Source organism: Excalfactoria chinensis, chromosome 17 (assembly GCF_039878825.1).
Source record: "Excalfactoria chinensis isolate bCotChi1 chromosome 17, bCotChi1.hap2, whole genome shotgun sequence".
Lineage (NCBI taxonomy): Eukaryota > Metazoa > Chordata > Aves > Galliformes > Phasianidae > Excalfactoria > Excalfactoria chinensis.
In genome coordinates, this window is record NC_092841.1 from 9,568,869 (window position 1) to 9,593,340 (window position 24,472).

Consider the following 24,472-nt stretch of genomic DNA (forward strand, 5'->3'; position numbering starts at 1 on the left):
ACACCCACAATCATTCACCAATGAACCACATGTACGCTCTTTACATGTAATTTCCAAGCAGATCGTGTCTGGTAGTCGCAGTAATGGCCAGCACAGGTTAATTCTGCTTGTTCCCAGTGCTGACATCCAGCATACCAACTTGTGCTGATCTTGTAGGACTCTGCTGCATTGGAACATCACGCTCCTGCAGCTCTCAGTACCAAAGAGCAGGACAGGCCTGCAGGTTTGCACCATTTCTGTGCCTCTCTTCCCACTACTGGAAATGGAAGCAATAACATTACTTTGCCTCAATGAGAACAAACACTATTTCCCCTTACAGGCTCTTACAGTCTCAAGTAAGGAGGGCCACAGAAGTGCAATGGCTGATCTTTACTTGATGCTACTTGCAATGCTCTCCCCAGGTGCGCTAGCAAAGGTCCCACCCTCACACACAAGCCATTTCAAGGAAGACCCACCGCTCCCACCTGCAAACCCTTCTCCACCCCAACGCTTACCCCCACAGCCGCTTTGCACACCCACAAGCATTTCAGTGTCCACACAGAAGATCAGTTATGTGGTGTCTGACCAACAGCTCTAAGAGCTCTGCAGGAGATGCCTGCTTGGAAAGCACATAGGAGAGCAATGGGGCTTAAATACTGCGGGTCTTCAGTACAGACTCTGATGAATGAAAATAAAGACAGATTGAGAATTTATGTGTGTCTGGTGGAATCTCTTTTCCGCTCTTCACTTACCAAAGAGCAGCCTCAAAAAGTCAACCGAGCGTTCAGAGGTCAGACAAGATTTAAGGGCAGGTCCTTGTTTGCAGTCAGTCTATTTCTTGCTGTTGAGATCTTTCATAACCTTTACCCTCTGCCAAAGCAGCAGTGCAAAATGCATCCATGCCTTTACTTCACATCACCTGTAAATCAGTCCCAGAAACAACGTGGGTTTGGATCAAAGCCTGCGGGCATTTTTTGGCGACATTAATTTCATCCCGGTCAGGAGCTACAGACCTACAGACTCCTGCCCACATTACATTGCCCTCCTCATAACTCAGCTTTGGGCAGCGAAAGCTCTCTCCGAAACTAAAAGTGAGAATGACTTACGAGCATGAACTTTGCCCACTGAGAGCTTTGACTTAAGCCTGTGTCAACAGAAATATGGCATGAGAAATAACAGCTGGATAAATGAGGCTCCAGTAAAGTTAATGATTATTCTCGTTCCCATTGGTACCTACAGGAGATGCGTGCCAAGGTCCGCCCCTTGCAAATGATACAAGAAAAGTTTCAAACCCGCTCCCCAGTTTTTGACAGCAGGAGGAAAAGGAATGATTTACTTCATGAGAAAACTCAGACTGCTTTTATTTTAATGATATAAAAGCTAACGCTCTGTTTAAGTCACTGAGACTCCACCGAGACAGTGACCTGTGAGGTTTCCCTCTGAGACACAATATTAAGTCCCGCAACTACTGCAAACAGGCGCAGACTGAAAAGGATGTTGGTGAACAGGATGGCCTTCCTGAACATATGAAGAGCAATGAAGCCCCCCTCCAACTCTGACCAAAGGCCACTGTAGATCAGATGAGTGCTCTGTGTCCTTTCCTAACAACACCCAGCTCTAGCGCTGCAGATACAGGTAAGAAGCCACAAGGGACAAAAGTAAAACACCCCTCCAGGCCAAAGAGAAAACTGTAGCCCCAGGTGTCAGCCCTTTCACATCAGAGGGGGAATGTTCAGGTTCTTCGCAGCTCCAGCCCTGGGCTGCGTTGTGCCTCTATCCAGGGGGGGACAAACCAGGCATGCAAAGTTTGCCAACAGCCACTGTCACCATCGTTTGCCATCTGCCCACTGTGAGCACCCCCAGGGGTTCCCGCAGGGTCAGGCTCCTGCCCTACAGGTCTCAGCTGCACAAAGATCCCAGCACACAGTTGGCCAATTCAGGAACCTCCATCCTGTTTGATCCAGTTCCTTTCCTGCACCTCTCGAGGCTGTTCCCTTGGATGACGTCTCACGCTGTAAGCGCAGAGATGGACAGAAGTTCAGGCTCACGTTTCACAGCCTGATCTTCATCTGTGATGTAGAAATTCCACGCGCTGCAGAGGAAGCCAGCACGTGGTCCCACAGCAGCACAGCTACACAAGCACGAGATAAGCAACATTACAAACTCCTCAGTGAAAAACAATCAGCCACATATTGCATGTTTCAGATAATCTTTATCTTTCACTCTGTAATTAAGCAAATAGTTTACAGTGCAAGTTGATTTTCACAGAACAAAGATTAGACTCCAAACACCAAGAAAAACAAAAGATGTTTCCAAAGGAACTCACAGAGAAATAAAGCAGAAAAGATGGAAGAAATCATAGGAGTCAGAGGATCCACAGGGGGAAGAGGCAAACAGGTGGGACACGAGATGTCCCGCTCTGGCCGTGGGGTGTGAGTGCCATTCGGTCAGAGGCCTCCCCCACCAAATCACATTATTATATATGAGAGATTCCTACCGAAACAGAGATCTCACCCTGCTGATATCCAAACATAGACTGCATCAGGATGAGCGTAGTGCTAAATGACAAAGTGGAGTGGAGATGGAACAGGGAGGGGGTGAGGAAATTAACCTCTATTTCTTGTACTTCTTATCCATCAGAAAAACCACGGGGGCTTTATTTCAGCTTTCGGCTGCCCCAGGACTACAGGCTACTTTCAGTGTCAGAAGTGCTTAAGAAAACCACTTGCCTACAGACCAGCAGGTGCCGGTGGAACAATACAGGAGCACTCTCTCCAGGAGACGACAGGCAGTCACCCAAGCTGCCATCACACTAACTCCAACACTAGGGAAGGGCTACAAGGAACAAGTCCACACACCAGGCCTGACCCTCACTCAAGAGTCTGAGACCAGTTTCCAAGGAGTGATCTCACTTGTCTGCCGTAGCTTAGAACGGCTCATGGCGCAGTGACCCCCGAGGCTGAGGACCAGGGCACCAAGGATTAAGCTTTGCTGAAGGGGGAAAGGTCTTAGCCCACAACAGGACCTCTTGCATTGCCGTGCCTGAACACCTCACAGGCCCAAGGCAGCAGCCCCTCTCCACAGAACATACAATTTGATGACTCCCAGGATGTCTCCACCCACCGGTGTGCAACTACCTGCTGCTAAACTGTGCCAACAGCAGCCAGCCTTCCACTGTTTCCTGCTCTGCCTTCCCAGGCTTTGCACATTTGGAACCCTATACATTCAGGATCTGATATCTCGGTTCCGAGCAAAATGCCCCAAAGAATCAAAGTTTGCCTCAGCACTCGCTCTCCACTCCCAAGTGACATGGAGATGTTTTTCCTCCTATGGCTTCCAAATTCCTCCCACAACTTCCCTGAGAGCCACCCTCAATTTCTGGCTTCAGACAGTAGTGTGCAAAAGACCCTCCTGCTGCACAGGCAGAGCCAGAAGGATCTGGTTACTCTCAGACCCAGGTGACAGTGTCCTTTCAGGCAACTGGTGAAGTACATACAGATTAACCATCTCTTCTCCTTGCTCACACTGAGCCAGTCCATTCCTTCCCGTGTGCTTATGAGAATCAAACAGGGCTTCCCAAAGTGACACACATACGCTCCATTGCAACACTCGACCATGAAGGACAGGTTGCTGGGCCTGGAAGCCAAAGGAGAACTACCACAGAGTGACACCTACTAAAGGACCTCTTTAAGCAGCTTTCCAGGAAAGGAGTAGAGAGATTAAGAGCTGAGACACGAAGTTTTCCTTCAGTAACTTCTCCTTTCATTTGGATTGGAAAATTTCCCTACCAATGTACAACTGAGACTTCAGGGAGACACCTGCAGGCAGAAGCCATTGCCCAGAAACCACCTGAACCACTTGAAAGTAACTACCATTTCCAAACCCCACTGCCTGCAGGGATAGCACCCAATTCACTGTTAGTCTTTTCAATTACATGCTGACACTGAGCAGGGCAAGGACTGGGCCAAATTGGTTTCCAAACCAAATCCAGGAGCAAAACACTAACAGAAGAGTTAAGAACAGTCTGACTTGTAGTGCAACCACAACAATGGACGATCGCATAGACGTCTTTCACTCAGGGTTCACGGTGAAGGGTAAAGGAAGAGAAGTGAGCTGGGGGAGGGACGTCCACACAGGTCCCAGTTAAAGCTTTAAATGACAGGGAGGTAATGGAATGATTGTCCTTTTGGTCTCCCAGCTGGATGTGAAATGCAGGAACAGCTGTGATGAAGCAGCACACAGCAAAGTCCTTAGATCCAGTGTATTTCCCTTAGTAGAGGTTAAGTGCTCTCTTAGACTCGCTGAATTTCAAACAGCTTCACATCTGTGTCATACCAGATAGGGGGATCCACATTCCTGGGAGAGAAAGACAAGATTCACTTTACTCTCTGTGGCTGGGCACACAATTCAAACCCTACAGCTGGCATTACCAGAGCTGGCTACGCAGAATGCCGTCAGCTTTGCAAAAAAGGAAATCACTGATCGAGACAGCAGCCCTTAAATGGATGACAATAGCTACAAGACTGCACAAAGGCAGAGCTTTGCATTGCATTTTCACACCATTCCCTCTAAGCTGCAGCAGAGAACAGAAAATCTACAAAATCCCGACCAAGCACCACTCCCACAGCAACTCCCCTCCCACCTCCCACTCAAACTTTTGGAGCACCTAATTCACCCTACTCTTTTCTAGAGGAAAAGCATCTCTCTGTCCTCTAAATGAGAGGCAATCTTGAGCTGGCCCAGTGTCTGCAATTCTCTCTAAAAGCTCTGGAAAAGATCAAGTCAGGCTGCACCCAGAGGGTTTACCTCAAATAAATAACGCCCCACATGTAGGTCCGGAACCACATCGCAGTGCCTGAGTTAGCCTGATACTTGCGAATGAGGATGGGGTGAGGGACAGGCAGCAGCCCCACCAGTGTGCCATGCTGCAAGAACTTGAGGATCTCTGACTCATCTGTGAGACCCCTGTGAACAGACAGAACAGGAACGTAACTGGTACATCCCACAGACTGCTGCAGCACAAAGTATCAGCCTAAAGAAACACACACACAGTCAGACTATGGCTATCAAGAACAAACATCCTCTCCACTGACTAAGGAGCTGAGAATGCATCAGAGAAACAAGAAGCCTGACAAGCAAAATAACACCTCAGCCAACACCGCAAGGCTTTCAATTATACTTCACAAGGGAAGTACTTACTTGTCAATGCAGATCTTCTCCACCTGAGGGACCAGTACTTGTAGCAGCCGCATGATGGTCTGCAGAGGAAGCTTTGACTTCCAAGACATCACCTGTGAGTAGCAAAGCCCACAGGGAAATCAGAACATTGCAGGAGTAGTTTTTCCTACAGGTGCCTCCACTGTTTCTACAACAAATGAAGTTTACAAAAATCCTAGAGGCAATGGACGAGCTGAGCATGCAACAGCAGAACAATAAATCCTGGAGCAATAGAATTCAGAGCCACCCAATGAAACTATGGGGGCATTGGTTTAACATGGATAAAACAAAATACTTCTTTGTGGCTGATCAGACACTTCTGAAGCTTTGACCAGAAGTCAAAGCGATCCCAAAGAAATGTGTTACCCAGGGGAAGGCTCCGCTTTGGACAAAAAGGGAAGGTAAAGAGTAGGTAAAAAGAGAAGGTAAGAGAGAAGAGGGCTGTGGGTGGAGCAGAAGGAATTTCTGCCACAACTCTTCCTTGTTATTTATTTCATCTGTTCAGATTTTCTTACCCAGTCGGGAGTTGGGGTCCACTGTCCACTGGAGGATGCACTGGAGAGACGCCTTCGATCCCGCTGGGGATGTGACACCTCCTATCAACAAACATTATTTAAAACATAAAGTCACATGTTGGAGCAAGGGACAGAACTCACTGACGCTGAACCAATTTTTGCAGAGCGCTGCTGGACAGGACAGGTCAGTCCGTCCCCAGAACAGATATAACCCCAAAGCCCCCAATTACTGAAAATACTCACTTCAAACAGTGAACTTTTCAGACTTCTTGGTGCCTTTTGTGGTACATTTTTGTGGAAAAAAGAGTATTTCTCCAAGGGTGGGCTCTCAGCAGCTCCCAAGCACACCCTCCCAAGGAACAACACACTCATGCCCCAGAAGGGAACACCATCACTGAGCGACCTTTGAAAGGCTCTGGCCAAAATTCACAACTCATTCATATTTTCTTCTTCTCTCCATCATTCTGGTTTCATTCCTTTTGGATAAGAGACTTCAATACCGCCTTGCCTTTCAAAGTCAGCCACAGAAGCATCCCAATATTCGTGATGGAACAGAATGGAAGCCATTTAAAAATCACTATCACTCTCTGCACAAGGTAAACACGGAGAGGCTTTTCCCTGACTTTTTTTTTTCACACCTGACTTTTCCACTAAACAAATAGGATCAGCATTTCCTTCCAGCAGCTACTCTACACCTCCACAATTCGCGTCACAGTGACGGCGCTGCCCAGACTCATTCACGTCACCTCTGCAACCAGAAACAGCAGCTTTGGGGCAGAGCTGTGCTGGAACCCACTGGAAGCTCTCAGTCTCAGTGCTCTGTGACTGGGGAACAGCTGAAGCCAGCTGCTGGACAAAGACACGTAACGACCCAAGATTCTGTTTCAGAGGCTGCTGGAAGAAGAAAACCCTTCTCCTTCAAGTTCTCAGCAAAATCTCCTTTAACAGCATTAATTGCATGCTTAAAGACGTCTTGCTGACCATGGTCCTTCATGTGGCATCAGGGAAGGCCAAGAAGGATGAATAAAATGGATTCTAGACTACTCAAGAATCCTGTTCATCCCAGTTTCTCCAAAGACTAAACAGCAATATTATTTTACAGTGACAAAGCCCTTCTGTTTGGCCTCTGCGCCCTGTCCCCATCAAGCTTCTAAAAATAAAATTCATAAAGGCATAAAAACTTTTATCTCCTTCAGATGACTCTACCCTCTTCCCCTTTCCTCACGTATCCCACAGCCTTGCCTCCGTTCCAGCTGTCATCCAAAGGTTTACAGCCGGCTGATATATTTAGGAGAGGTGACATGGATTACAATGAAATGTGAGGGCTGTCTGACATTTCACAAGAAACATCTGAAATGTTGATGGCTGATAAGGGAATTACATTGCAACAGATAACGAAAGGAATTTAAGTCAGTCACAAGGGTGAGGATCCTAAAATTCATCCGGTGCCTCTTATTGGTTCATCTTAACTCAGGAGGTTGGAGTCAGGACAGAACACAAAAAGGCATCATTCAGACAGTCCAAAACACCACAGACAGCTGCAGGCGGCCTGAAGTGCCATTTGACTGCAGTGATGCTTCTCCCAGAAGCACATCCCACACCCAGTGCTGTCCTTCACCTCCTGTCTGCTTTATGGCACCGCAGCAAACATTCAGACAGGCAAAGAGCACTGCTGTAGCCAGGGAGAGCAACTGTCCATCGGGGACCAAAGATCTACGTGCTTATACACATAAGCAAACTCAGCAGGGAGGATCAGGACACAGAGGCACTCCCCTAAATATGCCTAGATAGGCAGTGCCTGCCCTTACCCCACTCCAGGGCTCCCCATCGCTCACAGCTGAGGGTGGGTTACCCTCTGGCAGAGGCTCAGGCTCCAGTGAACGCATGGTCCCATCCTCTGACACCTGTGACTTCTCTGTGAGCTTGTCAATCCCTGTGTTCAAAACACAAGAAGCCCAGAAGTACAAATGAGTTAAATATGTCTTTCTCTGCCCTACCAAGCACAGACACTCCATGCATCAGCTGTAATCTGAAACGCCCTCCTTACAACAAGAGCAGCAAGATGCCGCCTTGATCTCATTGCCCCAGAGTTCACTTGCCCCTGGGAAAACACTTCTTGATGCAACAAGGATACAGGTTCACATGAATACTGTTAAACTGAGGCAAGAAGTCATAATTACGAGAAAAGGTCACGCAGACACGAAATCTGAGACAGCATTTTACTCTGACCTTCCCTCAGCTTGGATAAACTGACCTAAAACTGTGTCTGAAAGGCAGTAAGTCATCCACAGACGTAAACTCTTAATCTCTTCCCACACCCAGTGAAAGGGTGAGTCCTCTGTACCTCACAGTGAAAACAAACTTTTCTCCTGTTACAAAGATAAACTAATGCTGACCTGGAGTGGCCACCAAACTTGTCTTCAGTGTCCCGGGCTCGGCGGGGGCAGCAGGACGTGACCCCTCCATGGAGGCTCCATCCTGGGAGTTGGTGCGAGAAATAGGCTCTGGAGATTTCTTCTTGCGCTGCAGACCCTTCTGGATGGACTGCGAGTCCGTGGGCAAGTTGGCCAGCTGATGAAACACATTCCGCTTGCGGATAACAGCATAAACCAAATTAGAGTTCCCTGGGAATTACAGTAACAAAATGAGCTGAGAAGGAAGACTCGAAGAGCTCTGCCAGCATAGCCTACCTCACTGGCAACATGAAGCCTGATTGTTGAGATCCTGCAAGCTCATAAAAGCAACGGTGCAAAGAAGAAAGAGCAGAGTTATGTAAACTTTTATCCATTATAAAGCCACAAGAAAATCAAGTTGTATCCTTCCTAGGCTGGAACGTTGACGAGAAATTGGTTAGAGAATGATATTCAAACACATGAGAAAGAAAATGACACTTTAATCCACATAATAGCACCTGTTTTGGAGGAAAAGATTCAGCATTTTTCCATTTTCAGTTAGAAGCTCACAAAGTGAGTCAGGGGCATTTCAATTGAGGAGAAATGGGAAAGCCCCAGATTGCATAACCTCTACAGTAGCAGGAAACAGAATAAAGCCGTCATTTAAAATGCAATATAAAACAGTCACAAAGGCTGTTTCAGGACCTGGAATCCACCACTTGCTGGTGTTCCAGCGGGTAAGAAGAACAACTACTCTTGACTTGAGGTTTGAGCCGGGAGAAGTAAGAGCTTCTAGCAGGCTCAGGGACCTCACTCTCATTCCCTAGAGGCAAACTGTCATGCCTTTAGGAAGGAAAGGATAAGGCACGTCCTGGAGAGGCAGCAAGTGCTAGAACTTTCTTTGGATGGAGCTGGTCAGTCTTCAGGTCTGACAGAGCAGAACTGACAGACGCTTTCAAACATATAAGGAGATGGAAGTTGTTTTGCTCCCTCAACCATTTTGCTGAGCAGTTTCAAAGCAGCCTCAGACAGTGTTTGCGCCTCACACACCCCCTTTTCTTTCTCCTTCCCCTCTGTCCATCTCACTGTATGGTCTGAGGTTATGCTGACAAATTGCTGCTGCCTCATTTTGCCCAACCCCACCCCCAGTTACCTACTAACACAACTAACACAACTTCTTGATCCCAGGCGAGTCTTCACGCAGCTGGTTGAGACGTTTCTTCCCCATTCTTGTGAATCTGGACTTTTTCTGAATTGGCGAATAATGTTCTCTTGGACTAAAGTAACGGAAACCCACCGAACACGGAAGTTTCTTACCATCAAACTGGTACTGAATTATGTTGTTGAAAACTTCCAGCAAGAAGAAAACAAGATGGTGGTTCTGGATAGCAGAGAACAAGAACCAGGTGGTGGAGAAAGCTTCCAGGAGATGCAGTAACTTGTTAGCAGCCACCATGGAAAGAGACTTCAGGTATGGAGACACTATGGAAGGCAAACATGAAAATGAAGAGGCAGAACCAGCGACCCACACAAAAACACCATTTAAAACATCACTTTTGCCATCTCCTCACTCTGCACCTCTGGGAAAGTTTCATGAGATGGCTGAGCCCAATAGGGGCTACAGAAACACTTCTGAAAATATAAGACTCCAAACAGATATGGACTAACAACAGCAAATGTTTCTGCCTTCAGAATTTCTCGGGGACTTTTACACCAGCAATATCACGGCTCGTGTCCCTTCTGAAAATCTTGCACCATCGGAGCCACCCGAACGCGTCAAACCCAAGGGAAGGCAGTGCCACCGTGGGGACGTGGCTCTCCCTGCTGGAGAAGAACAGCATCACCACCGCCGTCAGCGGGCTGGCAGGAAAATGCCACCCCAGAGCTGCTCCAGGAACCTGCTGTCATCCTGCCCCATCTGACTGGGCCCAGCCAAAACACCTGAAGACAGACCTGATCTGCAGCAGGCACCTCTAGCACGGAATAGAAAGGGTCACAGTTTCCATCAGCAGTCACTGACGCTGGTAAACATTGACCGGCACAGATAGGAATGCAGGGAGACAGAGCAAGAGCAGCTGACCCTTCTATGGGTTGGAACTCCATGCAGCAGTGCTTACCGTTCACAATGATGGTGAGCAGGCAGTCAAAGAGAGGCTGCAAACGCTGGTGCCCACTAGTTATGATCTTGTGAAAGACCTGCGGTAGGGAAAAGAGTTCTTGAGCAAGGCAGAACCTTACTGAAAGCACCCTCTCAACCAAAACCAGTGCCACCCCCACACTAATCACTTCCTGACACCATTCCTTCCAAGGCAGGGCCTTGCATACTCCACAATTACACAGGTGGAGAAGGCTGCTCTCACTGCAAACTCGTGTTCCAAGAGCGCAAGCTTTTATTTACAAGGAGTCCTTTGGGGATATGATTATGGCTCTACAACACTGCAAACAGAAACCGACTGAGCTGCTCCAAAATGTACAGCCAGTCCGGGACAACAATAAGTTACCAGGAAGTAAGGACTATCTTCACCTCCAGTGGATTTTTGGCTCGAACCTTAATGATAGCTGCTTGACATACCAAGGAGCTAATGATCTCATGTCCAGTTTTAGTGCAAACTTCTAACTCCGGTGTTTGTCCTACATTTCTTAACTACATGCTCAGAGGCATGAAAATATTCAGCTGCCCCACAACCAGTGCAGACATTTCCAGTTTTGGCCTTCCCACCTCCAGCAGGCATACTTGTAGAGTACGCAGCATAATGAAAACACAGATGATCTAAAACTAATGAAATGTAATAGCAAAACACATTGCATCAAGAACAGTTCTGGTAGGTGGATTCTGCCTCCTCCTTCTAGTGGTAATCTCCTTTAGAAGGTTTAATCAAAAGCTGCTGAGAAATTCCTCCCCGACAAATAAGCACCAACATGCCAGAAGGGCACTGCACAAGGCCAGTACTGCAAAATGCAGCGTGATGGCAGCAATGGGACCCTCATCGCTACCGACTGCAAGATGAATGAAACCTAAAGCTGCGGGTTGAGCTTGGTAAGGACATCGTTGTCCTCATTCTGTCTAACACACTCCATGAAACTCTGGTTACTTGGGACAGAGCCAGCAACACAGTCAGCTTTCCTGCCTTCAGGTCTGTTAGAGATCATCCACCCATCCCATTGCACCAGACTCGGAGTCCTTTAAACCAGTTCAGCTCCATCCCAGATCTTGCTCTTTGAGATTTGCACAACATGTGCCCCCTGCCAGACACATCACATCAGGGTAACAGGGGATGATGAACCACCAGTGTTTGGATACACACCACACACTTTCTAGCTACTCAGTGGAGGGGTAATCTAGGAAGGATCAGTAAATTGTTCTGCTTCCTCACTCAGTTTGTGGAGATTTTGAAACAAGGGTTAAGAGGGAAAGAACTCCTAGAGCTATACTCACTATGATGAGCAGATCCGCATGAGTCCCTGTGAAGACAGGGATGTCCATAGGCACTCGTACAGAATACGGCTTGTTCAGTCGCACCCCAAAGTTACGCTCCCCACTGAGAAGCAGGAGGATAAATACCCCAATGTGCATCAGTCCCACTCGTGCTGCAGAAAAACCAAACAAGAAAAACAAAAACCTACCGCACCGAAGCCAAAGGACTGCTGAAAACAGGGGGGCAGTGAGGAAAGGGGAGAAACACAATGGGACTGAAAGAGAAACAATTAATGAGAACAACCAACTTACACTGGTCTGCTCTGGCATCATTGAGAAAATACAAGATTGGGACAAGGATATCCAGAACATCGCTGCTCTTCAGCACAAAGAAGAGGAATTTCTGGAAAGAATTTCAGACAGTCGTAAGAATATTTGGTTTTATCCACCATCAACAGGGCTCAGGCCACGTAGACTCAAGCTGGCCAGTCTCCCCAGAGTCAGACCAGTTCCAGCCTACCCAGCTGTAAGCAGCGCTGCTGACAGGCGCATCACAGTCAGTGCTCACTACCTGCCTGTAACCTCTCTACAGAGCTCTGTCCAGCCAGAGCCACACCAGGCTCTGGGGATCAAGCAAGGAGAGATAAAGCTCAACAAGCAGCTCCACACCTTGTTGAAGTCACAGAGTTTCCAGAAGAGGACGAGAAGTTCCTGATGGAATTGGATCTTCTTGGCAGAGTTGGGCAGGTAGGTCTGGACCAGTGGGTTTGATAATAAACGAGCCACTCCTTTCAGGATGAACTGGAAATCCTGCCAACAGAACAGGAAAGAGACTGCGGTGGGCCCAGGGCTAGCTCTATCAGCATGAAATCAGACAAGAAGTCATTCAGGACTGGAGCACATTACCTCCTCTCGGTGTATTCTTGAGAGGTAATTCACAAACAGATTGTCTGGTCCTGGAGGCTGTGTTCAAAGACAATGAATGAAATGCTTATGGAATTACAAGATTTAGTCAGGAACCAAGTGCAACCAGTAGCTTTAGGGGCTCACATCTCCCATTTAAGCTTTGCTCTCTGAATGATCCAATTCTATGTGCTAGAGACAGAGCACTTCCAAAATCAGTAGTCAGGGAATTTTTACTTTAGTGCTCTCAATTCAAGTCAGTGACCAAAACCTGATGGTTTTGTCACCTATGGCTGCTTAGTGTCCTACATGAAAGGAAGAGGACTGGGCCAGAGATAGCAGACTGCAAGGAATGGAGCATTGTTGCACCCCACAGATTAGCCCTGCATTCAGGAAAAGCTGGCATAAGAGGGTCACAGCAGTTGGGAAAGCAGCAGATAGATCCGATCCCGGGGCCACTCACATCCACATCATCCATGGCCGTGCCAGTAGTTGTGCCATCCACAGTGGGACTTGAACTGGTAGATCTGTCATAGTCCAAAGTGACGATCAGCACCTGGGCTGCCTCCTCCACCAGGGGCTCACGGTAGTCAGAGAAAAGCAGATGATTGTAAGGAATCCCATAACCCACCGGATCGTAGGCACAGACGACATTCAGGAGCGAGGTGAAGAGGGGGAGTGCATGTCTGGGCAGGAGAAAACATTCTCAGAAGGCAGAAGTAAGAAGTAAATGATGCTGCGAGAGACAGGCATCCCTCCCCAGGATTTTGGGATCTTAAAGGACCAGCACCTTCTCTAATCCACCCAACTCTATTCTATGACAATGGGCAGTGACTGAGCAGCACAGGGACAAGAGCTGACACTCATCTCCCAGTGGTCATCTGGACTAGAGCTAAAAAGAAAGGGGAGGTTAAAAAAACAAAACAAAACTGTGTGGCTTCCCAGAGAAATCCCATGTAACAACAGGAAAAGAGACGGGACCTTAAAGCTCTCCAGACTCTATAAAGACCAAACCGTGCTGCCCCCAATGGGCATATGAAAGTCCCAGAGGAGACGGTGTCACCAGAGGGCAGCATTCACCTGCCACCATCACCAGTGACTCAGTGAAGTACCACACCACCATCCCCACCAGGGAACAGGATCTACAGCAGGGGAACGCATCTGCCTTTCCCACGTGACAAGGACCACTCCTGTATCAGATTCCAGTGAGCATCATGCTCAGTTTTGCCCTTTGCTGATGATCAAGGTTTCTCACTAAGCAGAGATGCTAATGCGGATGTGAGTAGGACATGCTACCTCCAATAGCTAGGGGCTGTTGTCCAAGTCCTACGGCCAACCACTACCAACATACTCCTTTGGAAATATCTCAGTGTGATTCTCCCAGCACTCAGCTTTACACCCTCACCTGTTTTCTGTAGAGCAGAAGAACTGCACCCAGGGGTTGGTGTTGCTGCTGTCTGAAGATGGAGGCAGATACATGGCCTCAGAGAAACAGGTCAGCAGCAGCTTAAGCAGCTCTGTCCTGAAGGAAGGGAAGAAGAGGTCAAGCACTGGCCTGAAGCACAGGAGGCACAATCACCACAGCAATGTATAAGCTCAGTCCCATCCAGAAAGTATTTCCTATAGAGAAAGCTGAGTCCATTTCATTAGCAACACTTCATTTGTAAGCACTGATCAAAATGCTGTCTTTTGAAAACAAGAGATACAGAGTTCCTAGGTCATTTCAAAGGGTCATTTTGACTGTTTCTATCACAGAGACCTCACCTCCCATATCATACTACAAAAAGTTACTCAAAAGCACAACCAGTTTTCTCTTTGCTGCCTGGCATGATGGATTAGAAAGGGGCAAGAGCCCTGCGGAAGTCACAAGTGCCTCAAGAAGCAAGGAGAGCCCACCTCCTTCAGACCCCCTCAGTCTCCTGACCCCAGCTTCCCTCCACTCTGCCTTTGCAAACCCTCTTACCTATTCAAGTCATGAATGTAGTTAGGCTGTGGAGAGTGAGCAAAGCCCACTCCTGCCTCCCAGATGTACTCGCAGCTGTCAATGGAGTGGATATCCTCTGCTGTGTCCTATGGAGAGAAACAGAAGATCAGAGCACAGGCAAGTGCAAGAGTTGGTTATGGGTATCCAAGGCAGTTCAGCCCCACCCTCAATGGTAGCAAAGAAACCAGCAGAGATGCATCCTGACACTCGAGTTGCACGCACCAGCCTCACTCACACACCACCTATCCAGGCACTGGGCACCGTGCAGAATAAGGCTCTTCCTCCAGCAGGCCAAGGCACAGTGCTAACCGCCTCCGCTAGAAACTGGCACCCAGAACCAAAAGATCCAGGATATATTTTATTTTAATTATAGGATACATCACCACCTCTTCTCTTTTCCTACACAGCCCAGATGAATATAATATACTTGAATCTAGTACCCTTGGCATGCTTTGTCTCTTTCCTTAAGCTTAATTAAGCAAATTCTACCACCAACCATTTTTTCTCCCTGCAGCTGGGGAAAGCAGACCAGAGGACTGTTTTTAATAGCTCTGGATTCCTGCTGTGTAACTTCCTTCCCTCCCACAATGGTAATGATCTCACTGAGGGCAACCAAGATGCACTTAGCATGCCAGCCACAACTCCCACAAAACCAGCATGCTGACAACAACTCCTGCTAACATGAAATCAACCGCAGCTTACTCGACAGTCCTTGCTTTTACTGCCTCTCTACTCAGTTCCTACAGACAGGTTGGAGCTCACCCACCGCCAGGTTCCTCACCCAGCTCCTCAGAACAACTCTTGGTAAAACTGGAGCACTTAAGACCTCCATCCACATTCAAATTGCCAGTGAGAAGAACAAGGTGCTAGCGGTCCCTGCTCTACTGGAAACAATAGGAGAACCAGTTTGCCAGCAAGACCATGTTTTCCTGACAGGCAAGCTGTAGTGCAGGGAAAAACACTAGCTTCACCTGCTGACATTCACCCAGCTATCCCAGAACACCTGCTTTAGAAGATGCAGACACTACCCACTGAACCCAAAACACTGATCAGTTTTAGTCTGATCTAACTAACAGGGTCCCCTATCATGCAGCTAATCCATCTCTGTGTAGATAACCTCATGATTCAACTCACCACCGTGCTTCTCCGGTGGCTTTGCACAGTGAAATCTGGACAGAAGAGCAGATCTGCAACAGCAAGGAGCAGCGACTCAGCCAGCGGCCGGGCATTTTCATCATCTTCATCTCCCTAGAAGTGAGAATTGTGAAAGAGTACTGTTAGTACAGGCTTAGCAAAGACCATACATTAACACTGTTAGTACAGCAAAAGAAGATGCACTCTCCATGAATATACACTAAGTTACAGAGGAACAGAGGGAGAAATGTGCAAAACCCACTCAGGAGAACAAAGAAATTCCCCCCTGGGGAGTAACGACTATATGGGAACAAGGTCTTTAATGTGACCAAACTGAGTGGATAAAGTATTCCAGAATACAGCTTTTCTTTTCCCCTTGAAGTGACCTCAAGCAAAACAGATTAGAGGTAACAGCAGAGATAGCAAAACGTTTGTACTGTACCAACCACTGCCAACTTCCTATAAACTTCCTCCAAAACACTGCAGCACATGCAATGCTCAGGGGAAACAACGCATTTCAGCACGGTCACGCTGACCTGCAGATTCAGAGCACTTTTCATGCATAAAACAGCAGCTGCCAAGGGAGAAAGCAGGTAAACATGTATTCCTTGCCTACCTCAGTTATGCTTTCAGTGGTATCTCTCTTATTTGCAGAACACACTGAAGCATTTTACCCTGATCCTTTTCACACTGATTTCAATTCGTACTTCCCATACTGGAAAAGCTTTCCCTCACATACCAGCTCTCTCCTACAGATACACACCCAAGTGAAATCCTCAGGTGACGCAGAAACCTGAGCTAAGCAGAGCAGCTGAGGGCGAGAGGAGGAGCACCAAGAATCAAAGAAAAGAAACTGACTTAGAAGATGCCACCTAGTTTCTGCACAAACAGAAATAACAGTGCAGCTGTCCTCAAATGCTTCCTTGCGTCCTCCCGCTCACCCTCCAGAAAGGAGAATAAGTGCCAAGAGACAGACCCCTCCTCGGCCAGCCCCAGGGACGGTTGACCAGAAGAAACCTCTCCAGTCTGGGTCCTCAAAGATGTAAGGCAGGATACGAGTGAGGAGCCGGCTGCAGTTCAAGACAATCTGTCTCTCCTTCTCTGTGTGGCAGCCACTCTCTGCTCCCTGCACCAACTTCTCCACAGCCTGCAGGAAACAAAAGGCAGGTAGCATTAGCTTGGACATGAGCAAAACTGCACAGCTCTGACCTGCTGGTGACATCTTCACATGGATTTATAAGCATTGCTTGGAATCCATTTTCCCTGAGTTCAATGGTACCGCCTCCATTGCTGCTAGAAACACTGAGGTAAACAATCTTAACCAGACCTTCTTCAATGTCTTCTGTCCCACCACAAGGGATCTTACATGTCAGGGTAACCCACGCAGCACACGTGTTGCACGGATAGAGAGCCACAACACCTGCGGGCTCCCTCCAGCACTGACAGCAGAAGTGGAACTAAGGATTCACCATGCAGCTTTTTCATTCATGGGGTCATATCCTCCACTTAGTTTCATAGCAGACTGTCTGGGTTCCTGGCTGATCGCCTGCGTCATTGCCCTCCTGGGTATGTAAATGCTGTTTGTGCAGCCTCAGCCCATCCACGCACAACTCTGTGACTGTGCGTAAATATTTTTCCAGGCACGTTTATGACCCTGCACAGCAGGGAAGTGGGCTGAGTCTCCAGCTGTGACTGCAGATGACTTCTCAGCCATGCTGCTGTGCTCCCCACAAACGCACAGCACAGCACCAAGGAGGATGATGCCATCCTTACCTTATAACACAGAGTCGCCAAGTTGGAAGGTGACTCCTCTCTCACTGCTCGGATCTCTGCAGCTGGCACAAGGGCAAAGACATCCTGCACTGATGTGGCTGTGTCTGCCCAGAACTGGTCCCAGAAGGCATCATCCGTTGCTTCCACAGGCTGCAAAGAGACAGAGCTACAGAGGCAGAACCAGCATGCAGTGAGCTCCAAACATCGGTGATGCAACTGGACTGGGGATGCAACCATCACCACAGAGAACAGCAGAGGATAAATAAAACACCATCACTGATTTATATTCCATTTTTAGTTACCAGAGCCTTGGCTGATGGGACCTCCCAAACAGAGCATTCCCTCAGCACTGGGGGTGACCATTTATGTGACCAAGCACATCAGACTTGGACATTCCATGTCTCCCACAACACATGCGAGGCCTCAGCTTGGTTGCAAGCCAGCGCATGCGTGCCCAGCTCTCCATTAACACACATGGACTGGGATGCTGTCACATGCTCTGTCACACACAACAGAATTACTTCTGTTGTAACCAAAGCCTCTGGGAAGCAACTGGGGATGTCCCATGTTAGGGCACAAACACAAAGAACTGACAAACCCACCTGAAAACACTCAACAGTGCAATGGAGTTGAGTTCTAAACCAAATATTTACTAGCAGTTGGACTCAGGGCAGCCAGCGGCAGCCACAGCCTTACCCTTATAATGCCCTAATCATGCAAGTCAAAATGGAATAAGGCAGCCAAGATAAACAATCCAATTAGGGTCACATTCGTGGTCTAAGCCTGTCCTCTCGAACTTGGGAGCACCTCTTGCCCCACAGTAGCCCTACAGCAAACAGCAGCTCTTGTAGGTGATGACAATCAGCACTGTGCTGGGTCTGTCACGTTGGGTGGGAAAGGGGCAAAACCACAAACGCATATTTAACTTGAATTCTTCCCAGCTCCATGTAATAGGCAGAAAGCACATCTGCTTCTGTGCTGTGGTTCCAAACACAGGCAAGATGTCACGCTGGGAAGAGCAGCTCACTGACAGCTCTGACGCTGAGAAGCCTCGCATTTCTCCCCTGTATCTGAATGAGAAGAGACGCATCACCTGAACCCGCAGAACGTGATGTGTCACCACCACCGGAGGGCAGCAAGTGAGAGGAGCCAGCAGGCGGCTGCCAGACTGGTGCAGCAGGTTTCTGCCCTCAGGCTCCTCCTGTGTGCAACTGTAGCCGAGAGGCTCATGGCTCATCCCACTCCTTTCAGCCATGCAATGAATCAGCCCAAGCTACTCTCCACTCAAAACCGAATCCACGAGTTAAAGCATCTTCTGCTCTGATGCTGAAGTCCTCTTTATTTTATCACCTGGCCACCAAACCCAATTCCCACCAAGCCCTTCTCCAAGGAAAAGACTTTTTCTAAGGGATCGGAGGTGGCAGCTCCCCAGAGGATCTGCAGGACAGCCAGCTGCCTTCAGGTGACTTTCAGCAGAACTCAGCTTCTTAAGCATGCAAGAGAGCTGCACTATCTCGCAATCTGTGCACAAAATACCTAAATGGAGAGAGGAGAAAAGCTATTTGCAAGTCAGATCTCTAATTACGCTCCTCAAAAAGAGCCAAGTATTTGGAAACGCAATCTGTGATAATGCAGGAAACATCCTCCACTTCCTACATCCCCTTCCAAACCGGGCACCACAATCGCAGGGCTAATTGCCATGTGCACCTGCTGGCTGCTTGCCACAGCCGCTCCCACCAGCAGCAGGGAGCAGCAATTCCTGCTAACAGGAGATTATGCACAAATAATGGCTTCACTCTCATCTAGAGGGGAAGGAGAAAACCATTTCCCTCCAGCGCACACAGAACCTTCTTCTGCCTGTGGCTTCCCTGGAGGCTGAGCACAGCACTGCTCCACAGCCATCAGCGTGACAGCCGCGATGGACTGAGCAACGCTGCCTCCTACAAGAATCACATGGAGATAGAGCAGCTCACAGCAGCCACCCGAGCTGCAGCGTTGGATGCTGCAGCAGCAGGAATGTCTGCCATCTTGGCAAGTAGGTTATGCTGAAACGCCATTTCTTTGCTTTTCAATAGCTGCATTAAGTCATCTCCCCACCCAACAGATGGCATCCCATGCACAATCCTAGGGCACAATTCAGTACTGACTCACCCGCATCCCTGCAGCCCCCCCGATCTAATTAACCGCCTGGCATCATAAAGCTATTTGATGCACGTAACATTCATCTCCACGAAAGAACATTGGTGGATGCTTTAAAGCTGACTGTATTCTGCGTACAGCATCTCCTGAGATCCAAACATCCACCTCCTTGTGCTGAGCTCACCCAGCAGCCTGTGCGTAGCGCACAGAAAAGGGAAGTACAGCGACCTGGAACAGCCTCCTTCACCCATCACCTGCTGCTCGAACCACCGTCTGTACCAAAGCAAGGAGCTGCCTGCAGCACTGACGGGCTGCTGTGAGCGCAGCAGGCAGCACTAAATGGATGTGATGGCTTACAGCGGGCAAGGACATTTTTATTTCTGCCTTCTGTTCACCTGGTCAGGCTTACAGTCAGCCCTCCCATCTGCACACTGGCTACACAAAGCAGAATCAGTCCTGCAGACACTTCCAGACTTTATTCCCCAGCAGTTATCAATTAGGCGTTTCAGGTGCTCTAAAACATGGCATCCACACGCACTGCAAGGATCAGAAAGGGAAGCCGTGTGAATTACAAGCATCTGCCTGTTACTGAGCAGGGAATCCCAGCCCTGCACAAGCAATCCTAAGCAAACAGGATATGTCATAGGAAGAAGGAACATGGTGCTGAGCTGACCGCTTCCTATAAACAGGAAAAGGTCCCAAAGCACAGCCTCCCCTGCTCGTACCGCCCTCAGCCCAAAGCTGTTACCATCTTCACTTTCACACACAGCGACTTGTCACTTTCCATACAATTCCTCACAAGCTCAGGCTGTATTTGCACCCTCCTCCCAACCAACTGCACCACACCTTCACATCCAACATCTTCACCCGTTCCCAACTGCCCCTATTGGAGGACCATCCTCCAGCCTTCACTTCTTGCCTCCATGCCGACCAGCCCAGAACACGGGGCACCTGGGGGCAGGGACCATCATTTCCCTGGGACTCAATGCCCGAACTTCTGACCAGGCTTTTCCCGACCGCAGTGTGCTCCTTTCCACTCAGATGAAGCACAATGTAGAGTGCGGTGACCACATTGTCGTTCGTGCAGCACCAGACTGAGCCCTACGAGGCCAGGCAGCCCCGCAGTCAGTGTGAGGCGGCGCAGGTACCTCTGACCACCTGTTTGTGAGCTACTGTGCAGAAGTAAGGTCAGATTTGTTCCGAACGTTAATAAGTAGCAGGATTTCACTCGTGCTGCCAAGGCCAGCAGCCCCAGACTGCTCCCAGTGCACAAGAGATTTTTTCCATAGCGTATTTGCAGCCCGTAGGGGAGAATCGAGGTCCCAAACAAGTCTTTTGCCAGGCCACTGCTGGAAAGGGAGATGGAAAATGCCATTTGTGGAAGTCTGGCATAGAAAGCCTATGAGGAAAGTCAGCTATAGTTCTGGTTGTAAGACGACAATGCCGCTTTCCCTCAATCCAGGAGACTTAGATACTCAAATACATTCAGAAATAGGCTACCCAAAAACTAATCTCCTTCTAAGCATAGGATTTACTTTTATCAGGCTCAAACTAACAGCAGATCATAATATTGCACGTGTACATCAGTGAGAAAGAAAGGACTGCGCTTCACCCCTTGTGTTTGATCCCTTGTGTTTCTAATAACTGAAATTGTTCCGGATCGATCGCTCTGAGGTTTTTTAGTATTTTTTACATCCTCGGAGTTTCTCTTTGGCAACCAAAAATCAGTCAAATCAGTTCCACTTTTTTGCCCATCCTTGGTTTGACTTTCAAGCTCCAGGCCCCACTTGTGCTACAAGCACTGAAGCATTATGTTACTTACAACTTTGTTTGCTGTTTTTTTTTAAATGCCCACGCAGAACATGTTCTAATTAATGAAAACCTACAGATTAGAGGCAAATCAACTATGCCAGTGCTGAACTTCCACCAGGCAGCACATTGCTTCCTGCTGGAGCACTTCCTCCCCTCAAAGCCTTCCCGAACACGGCACAGCACACTATTAGCTCACGGTTTCATGTTGCCTAAGATCTGACAAAAATCTGCTTGTCCAATTACCGAATGGAAGAGAAGACTGAAATAAATAAATAAAACGAGATGCTGCAGAGAAAGCAAAGCATGTTTTAAGTTAATAGCTTCCAAGTGGGGATTCGACTCCATCCATCACTGCCACTTGATTCCAGGCCCTCATGCCCTGTGAGGCTGCACCGAGGCTGCAAACAACGGTGCCCTTCTCCAGTATGTAAACATGGGAGTGCCAGCACCCCACCCTTGTTCCACATGGCACTCAGGCTCACCGGGACCACAAAGACGTGAAGTTAATCCAGACCAGAACACTTGTTCTCCTTCCTTTACCTGGGGCCCCAGAGAACCTTCCTTCATGCACACGTCAATAAAGTGGGGGAGGGGAGCTGCTGGCAACAGGAGGCATTGCCTCACACCGGGTTTTCTTTGTGGGCAGCGGGCTGAGACGATCCCTTTGGCAAAAGCAGGTGCAGGGAAGCCGGGTTTCATTCCTTTCCCCCCGGGCTCCCATTGTAACCTCGTTCCCCGATAACAGAACGACATTCCAGATCTGAAGGCACCCCAACATATTCTGGCATCCACAAGGCCTTGGCAGAGCTCCTTCACTCGCTAATTCACCTGTTTCTCCGTTTCTGCGCTATCTGTCGTACAAGCCCCGATTCAGCCCAGCCGTTCCCGACTCACGCAGAACAAGCACCGAATTCTGCCTTACAGCTCGTGATCGCGGCTTCTCCGAGCCCTTCCAGCCCTCCTTCCCACCGCCCGCAGTCCCAGCCCTCGCTCCGTGCCTCGTCGCAGACCTTCTCCCCTCGCCCTGCACCTCTTTGCGCCCACACTCCGTTCTGACGTTATTCCTCACCGTTATCGCTATTACCCGCACACTGCCGAGCTCGCAGCTGCCGTTTCTGCCCCGCGGCCGGAGGCGGCTCAGAACAGCCGCTCCCCACGGCAGCCCAGCAGCGCCCACCACGCCACGGCTGTCGGTGTGACCCCACCGAGCGGCCCGCAGCGCGTAACGCTGACCGCCCTCCGCCGCAGCCTGCGGGAGTAAAGCGCTGTAGCACAGGGCACGTATGGAGACATGGAAACACGGAGACACGGAGGTACCATCAGCCCCATCAGCCCGGCTGGCAGCATCCCCTCCGACCGGCGTCACCCAGAACGGGGCACAACCGCCGGGCGGATGGCGCAGGGCCGCGCGGTGTCAGAACGTCCCGCCGGCCGCCCCGCGGCACGAAGCCCCGTCCGCACAGCCGCCGTCCCGCACGGCTCGGGCCCCGCCGGCCCTCGGCCACCTCCGGGCGGCTCCTGACATGGCGGCCCCCCCCGCGACATGGCGGCCCTCACCTGCGTCTTGGTGGTGAGCTGGATCACGGCCTTCCTGAAGTTGAGCTTGGAGTCCGCGCTGCCCATAGTGCGGGCTGAGGCCCGGCGCAGCCTCACGGCGCCGCTCCGTCCTCCCCGGCTCGGGCCGCTGCCTCCATCGCTCCCCCCCGCTGTCAAACCCTCGCGGATCGCGGCTCCGCCCCCGCCCGCCCCTCCCCGCCCCGCGGTCCCCGCTCGCCCTGCCCGCGGTCCCCCCGCTGCTCTCCAGCGCTCTGCCTCGTTCCTCCTCCGATCCGCTCTCCCCCCCCCGCTCCCTCTATCTTCTCCCCCGGTCCTTCTCCTCTTTCCGCCCCGCTCGGTCCCGTCTCCTCCTCACGCCCCCCGCCCACCCCCGTTCTCTCCCCCTACCTGCGCAGAGGACGTTTTGTAGCCCACGTTCGCCCCTCGCCGCTGCCTCCAGAGCCGTCCTGGCCGTTCCGGCCCTGAGCGGAGCCGCGCGCCGAGCAGCGCTTTGCGGGGTGCTGCGGTTCGGCCCCGCAGAGCTCTGCAGCAAAGCACAGCGCGGACACAGCTGAAGCGGGCGGCGGGAGCTCTCACTTGTTGGCGTGTAACCGGTACCGAAATCACGCGGGGTCGATCGCATCGAGTGACGAATGGAACCATCTGACATTCCTGTTCCCTGCGTTATTGTCCTCCTCCGCTGCCGCACACGAAGGCCGAGCACCAGGCATCGTTTTAACCACGCGGGGACCCTGAGCCCTGGGCATTCTGGTCTGCTATTAAACGTGGAGGCTGCTGGCCCTGCTCGTGGCATGTTGGAGATTCACGGTCCTTGAGGTCCCTTCCATCGCGGGTCGTTCCAGATCCAGTGATTCTGGGGCAGCTCTCTGGTGCAGATCGTGTCTTTTCTGGGCTCTTGTATAAACATCCCACCTGCCTTTCCTGTAGGCACCACTGCAGGTAACACAGTTGGGCACGAATCTGGGGAGCTCCATCACACAGCAGGTAGAATTCACCTAAACGCGCTGTCATATAAGTTAGCTCATAGCTGGGAGTCTCTGATGGACTCCATGGCTGACAAAGAAATGACATAAACAGAAGTTTGTCTTCCAGGAGAAAAAGGAGAAAAGCCTGGAGGACAAGCACTGTCCTCTTATCAGGTTGCCAACTGCAGAACATAGTAGAGAAGATACCAGGCTAAGGTGATGCTACAGGTCCGCTCATACAGGTTCCCCCTTTCACACCAACGCATCCGAACCAGGTGAGGATGCCACATCCCGCCGGAGATGAGGCTGACACTCACCCGAAGCCGCCGAGCTGCCCGTGGTGAGGCCGGACCGGCAGAGCCCGAGATGCCCGCACTCCGAGAGGGGAGGCTGAGGGCGGCTGGGCGTGGAGGAGGAGGAGGAGGAGGAGATCGGCCTCGCCCCCCCTTCCCTCTCGCCGCTTTCCTTGCAGCATTTCCATGCTAGAGGTCTCCACCGAGCTGCGGAGAGAGGATCTGCCTGGCTGCGCCGGGCCCTCTTCCTTCCTTTGTGCATCCCCCGGCCCCGTGCAAGCCGAGCCCCCCCCGCTCCTCCGGCTGCGTCCCCATTTAATCCCCATCTCCTGGAGCCTCCCCTGATCCCGGCGGCAGCAGAAGCCTCCCTCGGAGAAGGCAGAGCCCGGCAGC

At 50.1% G+C, this 24,472-nt stretch overlaps 1 protein-coding gene across 2 annotated transcripts; it reads right to left on the bottom strand.

The window, feature by feature from the left end:
* Nucleotides 1-1,317: 1,317 nt before the first annotated feature.
* On the bottom strand, nucleotides 1,318-24,188 carry HID1 (HID1 domain containing). Of its 2 annotated transcripts, none has more exons than XM_072352299.1 (19): nucleotides 22,822-23,007; nucleotides 17,314-17,463; nucleotides 16,517-16,687; nucleotides 15,541-15,654; nucleotides 14,386-14,492; nucleotides 13,828-13,944; nucleotides 12,886-13,108; nucleotides 12,426-12,482; nucleotides 12,189-12,329; nucleotides 11,832-11,922; nucleotides 11,541-11,692; nucleotides 10,222-10,300; nucleotides 9,422-9,586; nucleotides 8,108-8,335; nucleotides 7,520-7,644; nucleotides 5,712-5,792; nucleotides 5,179-5,270; nucleotides 4,786-4,944; nucleotides 1,318-4,335 (listed from the first exon to the last, which is right to left on the bottom strand). In XM_072352299.1, the coding sequence occupies exons 1-19, from the start codon at nucleotides 22,885-22,887 to the stop codon at nucleotides 4,272-4,274; spliced, it is 2,382 nt and encodes a 793-aa protein (XP_072208400.1). In that variant the 5' UTR covers nucleotides 22,888-23,007; the 3' UTR covers nucleotides 1,318-4,271. The 2 variants fall into 2 exon arrangements, with proteins under 2 accessions (XP_072208400.1, XP_072208399.1); XM_072352298.1 differs by lacking the exon at nucleotides 22,822-23,007 and adding an exon at nucleotides 23,209-24,188 and having other exon boundaries at nucleotides 2,174-4,335.
* Nucleotides 24,189-24,472: the final 284 nt, after the last annotated feature.